At 47.8% G+C, this 5,673-nt stretch overlaps 1 protein-coding gene across 1 annotated transcript in view; it reads right to left on the reverse strand.

Moving 5' to 3' along the window:
- The window catches only part of MED13L (mediator complex subunit 13-like), a gene marked incomplete at its 5' end in the record, with an annotated part of 94,508 nt that overhangs the window by 14,829 nt on the left and 74,006 nt on the right, over window positions 1-5,673 (reverse strand). The window contains 3 exons of the mRNA XM_010133764.1: window positions 793-981; window positions 3,738-3,957; window positions 5,348-5,666. Of these exons, the coding sequence (XP_010132066.1) occupies window positions 793-981; window positions 3,738-3,957; window positions 5,348-5,666 (728 nt within the window). The remainder of the gene's footprint in view (window positions 1-792; window positions 982-3,737; window positions 3,958-5,347; window positions 5,667-5,673) is intronic.

Consider the following 5,673-nt stretch of genomic DNA (forward strand, 5'->3'; position numbering starts at 1 on the left):
AACAGGATGAACCTTTGTGAGGGAAGCGCGAGCAGAGAATGTGAAGAGGAGACGCCTGGGGTGATACTGCTTTTAGAAATTTTCCGTGAGAGCTTATGGTCTTACGTGAGTAATGAAACGTGTTGATAGGTCGGGTTTATGATGATTTTGAAACTAGGTTTTTAAACCCTAACAAGCACGTCTTTATCCCAAGGTAAGTGTTTAAGTGTTTAGCTGGTCCATTAAATCTAAATAAAACAGTCATCAGGGCCTTTCAAAGAATGAAAAACATCCACGGAAGGTAGGATGGATTATTCTGCTTTTGAAATCCCTGGAATTCCAGAAACAGGGCTTGAATATTTACAGTTTAAAAACAGATGAAAGATAAGCCCACTGAAATAGGGAGATTTCTCCATTACCTCAGGGAATGAATATAAAATCTGTAATTAGGCACAGGAACTTATTTCATATGGAGGTGTATATAAATGAAGGCTGGACACAAACGCTTTCTTGCAGGAGAATTTACACGCTACAGAATGTCTCAGAATCCCAAGTAGCCACGTACAGTATCTCCTCTTTCACACTGATCTTTGACCTTTTTACTTTATGGCTCAAACCCAGAAGCGAGTAGTCTGATGTTTTTCTGACTATTTTCTGTTTAGCAGTAGCTTATCTTTTCCCTTTATGCTGTCATTGGCTCCTGAGCCTTGGCAAAACACTCCTAGAGGTATTTTCTCTGCTCTTTTTTTGTTACTGGAGAGAAGTGGTTACAGCTTATTCACTGGTTTTCACTTTCTGGACACCAGTACTAACCTCAGGATTTTTGAGGGTCATCTCAATGCTGGCAGCTGGCCCAAAGCCCGTGAGAGACTTGATGTGGATCTGGGTGGGCAGCGGCCTCCTGCACTGGCAGTACACTGAAAACGCCAAGGACTTCAAGTGCTGAATGTAGAAAACCTGTTCATCCTTCATTGTCTGCAGCATGTACTGGCAAGGCACAATCTGTAGAATTCAGACAAACAGTAAAACGTGACTGAAAGTCTTCAAAGAGCTGCTCAGTAATATCCCACGACTCGCACGTTCGCTGGTTGTTTAACACCCATGACACTTCCTGCAGGTACTCGGATATCTGCGTTACAGCTTCCTGCCAGGGCTCCTGCCTTCTCACAGGAACGGCTGCAGCGAGCAGCGACCGTGCCCTGATACACACCCCTGTGCCCATTATAATGACGCTTTTAAGGCTGCAGAATCCCTCAGAAAGCAAAGGCTCCCACTGCCCAGCATGATGGAACAGTCTTACAGGGCACCAAGGACCGAGGAGCGCTGGAATACATCAGGAACAGCTTGCTAGAAACTCTGCGTGAATTCTGCTTTCTGTGACCGGAACGTCACTGAGTGAGACACCCAAGCAACTACACAGAAAGAACCCATTATTTTCCCCAGTCAGGTGGTGTTTTTCTGAAGCCCATTTTCTCGTTCCTGCTGCGATTCGGGAAGGGCACATAATTAATTCACATGTAACATTTATCAAAGGGTACCACAGGCAGTGGTACTGGAGGCTTTTAAAGGCAATGCCCTCAAACTTGGGGGCAGTTTTAATTTCAGTTAAATTTGGTGTTTGGTCCAACACCAAACACCCGTATTCAGAGTCCTCTGATGTTTTACAGCACTGCTTCTGATCAGCAGCATCATCGGCAGGTGGCCTTTACTGTATGATCTCGGCAGGCGGAACTTGGCCCTTCGGCAGGGCTGGTCCCACAGCTGGGGGTTAGAGTTGGCATTTGTTTGCTGGTCATGCGGGAGTCGCTACTGCAGGGTCATTTTACAGAAGGTTGTAGGGAGCAGAATTAAGAGTCTATTATAAAGATTTCTGTGGTTGTGTCTCCTTTTCCATTTAGTAGCAGCAGAACCTCAGCAATCTTAGGCTGCTGGTCAGTTTGATTTGTTTCAGAAAGCCATGTGAAGCAAGACACCTAAATTTAGCTCGAAACAGAACCACAGTAAGATCTGCCCATGAGGTTTGAGTTTAGTGGTCAAGACCCATCTGCAGAACAAGAGCAGGAAGGAGAAATAGCACAACATTCCTTCAGAAGTAAACACACCGTAAGAAAAACAACCTTTTCGGTTCAAATCCTTTTTAAAATCAGAATTCGATCCCTGTAAACTCTTGTTTTTTAATGTGCTGTTGAGAAATACAACGTCCTGCATGTGGCTGGGGAAAGATCGTATCTTTCGAACGGGTCTTTGGAGCAGACACTGTCAGTACAGCAGATTTATGCTGCATCCATCGCTGAGACCCAGGCAGGTTCTTTTAACAACTATCTGCGGTGGTAATGAGGCTCACGTATCACAAGCTTCTTTCCACTCTGTGGTTGTCGCCTGAACCACAGCAACGCCGGTAGCACGTTCTAGTTACTAACCGCAGCTGTGTGTTTTGACAGACAACTTCTTCACCCGGACGTTTCAGAAGCTGGGCCTGCCCACGCCCTGTACGAGTTGTACGGACTCTGACATCATCTGGGGTGGACCCGTTTTGAATTCTCTGGGCATCTGATTGTGCTGGTAACTACATCACGTTACCCTGTACTTGGAGAACACTGTCTACTCTTTTGACTTAAACTGGCAAAACGCCACCTGTTTTGAGAAACAAACAGTATACACAGCACTTGGGAGGTGCTGGTACGGCGATCGGTCGTCTTACGCAGACTAAGGCACCGTTTAAATCCACAGTTTAGCTGCTCCTGTGTTTCAGACACTGTGGAATCAGGGTTTTTTTTTTTTTATTTTGAGTATCTGCAGGTCTGGATCAGTTCAATTACCTGCAGTCTACCACAATATGAAGTTGTGAATCTGATTTTCAGTTCATCCCCCAGCCTGAAATGTTTTGGTGACTGTTTCGCCCATCATTTCAGGGAAGGATGAGGTCAAGATTATCAGAAATTACAAATGGTTTCCACGCCCAATTTAAGACACTGTAATACCTTTCAATTCTTCTTTTTTTTTTTAACAATTTAAATTAAAACCCTTCTAGGCCAAGGTGAACATACATGAAGAAGGTCTACAGAAATCATTCACCTGCTGCTCCTTGCACACGCTGCACAGGCTCCCACAGCGCTCGTGGTCCCTGGCCTCCCGTTCTCCCCCCACACTGTGAAGACAAGGCTGGGCAAAATGCAGGCGGGCTGGGCAGCGGGCCAGGCTCTGCTGCTGACTACACAAATTCAACTCTGCAGTAGTTCCGTGGTAGGGAACTATTATTACATGCCAAGTTACATGGTAAATTATTTTTAAGAGGCAGATACTAACAATACAGTCGTTAAATTATGCATTAGATGTCTGGTTTCACATACTGTTTCTGGATTAAGCAGTATAAATCTAGAGAATATAAAATACAAACAGCACAACATGCAAAGTAATGGAGGAGGAACTGGGCAGTTCTGGCAGCGGCAGCTCAGCCGCAGCTCAGATAACTGAAGTGCCTCTGCGGGAAGCGTCTTGCCTATACGATTGTTAGAACTGGGCAACAGACCTGGTGCAAGGATGCAGCCGCTGCCTTGAATTAATTGATTTCCTCATCAAAACAAAAGCGAGTGCTTTTTTAACAGACAGACCTGTGCTGTCCACCACAGAATCTGTAATCGTCACCTCAATGTTATCTATTATCTTCCATTTTGTATCCTCTGGTGTAGTGTCCGTGTGTCACGTGTGTGTGGTGGAATGGCTCCCCAGTGTGAAGACACAGAGGAAGCTGGGTTTACCTGGAGAATGAAAGAATTCCTCATATTCTCAGGCAAGTTATCCAGCATCTCTGTGTAGCATCTCATCAGACTTAACAGCCAGAAGTTGGTTGAGGCAGATTCTTCATCCGCAGTGTAGGTGAAAGGGTCCACCATGTAGATGACCACCGCTGGAGGGTAGGCGTTGCTGTCCGCAGACTCCGGTTCGGTGGGAATCCCGATTCTCTCCCTCTCTGTAACACTAGAGACACACACGTCGTTCAGTTGAAAGGCCAGTCACCACTGTCAGCGACTGGTTTTCTGTAACGGTGCACAAGGCTGAAGTGGAGGAGGAGCACAGAGTACTGCACGATTCTTATGTTAGGAAGCAAAACTAAAAACACGACAACAGTGATTGAGGAGAGGTGACTTCTACTGAGAGCAGTTAGTTCTTCATCCAAAATACCCGTTACGGATCAACCCCAGTCTAACGTGACCCCTTTCAGTGCAGTCAGGAGAGGTTAGTGTCTGGGGAATACGGGACAGCTGACGGGCTCTGCGAGCTCTCTTTTCAGGTAGGTGCATGCCTGGTGTTTGGTGCTGTTCACGGTTTTCTTTTGGGAGAGGCAGAAAGGTGCGAGGAGGAACTGAGAGCTGAGGAAAAGCGCTGTTCATGGAGACTGAAGTGCTCTTTTCAGCTACAGAAAGGGTTCCACCGATAACGGAAGGAGGAACTGAACATTTCTACGTGGTAAAACACTCCTCCATGCCTCAGGCAGGAGTAGGAAGCTCCACATCTGGAAGTGATAAAAGACTTACTCTGCCAGGAACCACGCTGCCGTCGCTAGCAGGGCATGCTGCATGGCTCCAGAGAGCAGACGTCTGAGGGGCAGCCCCAGCTACCGCAGGATGTGGGCTTTTCACTTAAGACGCAGGAACTCCGTAACACAGATCATGACTATTAGTAATATGCGCGTTGTGAGAGTAATGAAAAACATGTTCACTCAGGAAGGAAGTTACATAAGATGTTAAAAAAACTTTTCCTAATTTTTATGTTTGATGGATGACTGTTTACAGTGAAGTCTTTAAAAAAGTTGTGCTGCTAAAACTTCGTGTAAAGTAACAGCACCGTAATCCTGTTTCCTGACCTCACAGTGCACCTGCTCACGAAACACCACATGCAATGCCAGCAGACTAGAAACAAACCCTCACGGGTTGCCCACGTACGAGGCACTCAGTGCCACAGGAGATGCCCCGCAGTCCCTGACTTGGGTGCGGCCCAGCTGGCAGATATGGCCCAGCGCCCGAGGCACCAGGGGTTTTCTTGCACTGCAGGGGCAGGCCAGGCCAGGCCGGGCGCCCTACAGCATCTCACAGAACCTCAACACCCGCATTCATGCTGCTGAATCACGCTGCTGCTTCCTGTAACAAACAGGGGAAGGCTTGTTTTTTCCCACTCCCCTCATCAGTAACTGCTGTGACAAACACAAATGCTCCCCGCCTCACCGACAGCAGCCCAGCGGCACTGCACGTGTCAGAGGGTCGTCTCCTTTCGAGGGCTTACGGAAGGCTTAAAGGTGAGGAGTTGTTTGAGAGCAGAACAGCGGATTTCATGAGAAGCACTGAGTCATTTGAGCTCTTAAGTAACTTACCCTTCCTGCCCTTCCTGTGGCTGTTGTGGTAAGTTTTGAGCTGATTCCGTGTCTCCTCCAGGACCTGCGCTTCCTTGTGAGCGATCTGCTGTGTTTCCCCCAGTGCCGGTGCTCTGCCCTGAACCAGTGTTCCCACTAAACCCTGGAGTAGAGGTGGCGGCCATCTGGTTAACGCCGGGTGTTGCAGAAGATGCTGACAGCTGCGGCACAGAGGATCCAGAGGAGGAGCTGCTTCCTGCTGGAAGGCTCGTGGCCCCGCCACTGGGCGTGGAGCTGAAGGAGCTGCCTGCTGCGGCCCCAGCAGCCGGAGGAACGGCGGGCATTGA

This window comes from Buceros rhinoceros, unplaced genomic scaffold (genome assembly GCF_000710305.1).
Source record: "Buceros rhinoceros silvestris isolate BGI_N320 unplaced genomic scaffold, ASM71030v1 scaffold11173, whole genome shotgun sequence".
Lineage (NCBI taxonomy): Eukaryota > Metazoa > Chordata > Aves > Bucerotiformes > Bucerotidae > Buceros > Buceros rhinoceros.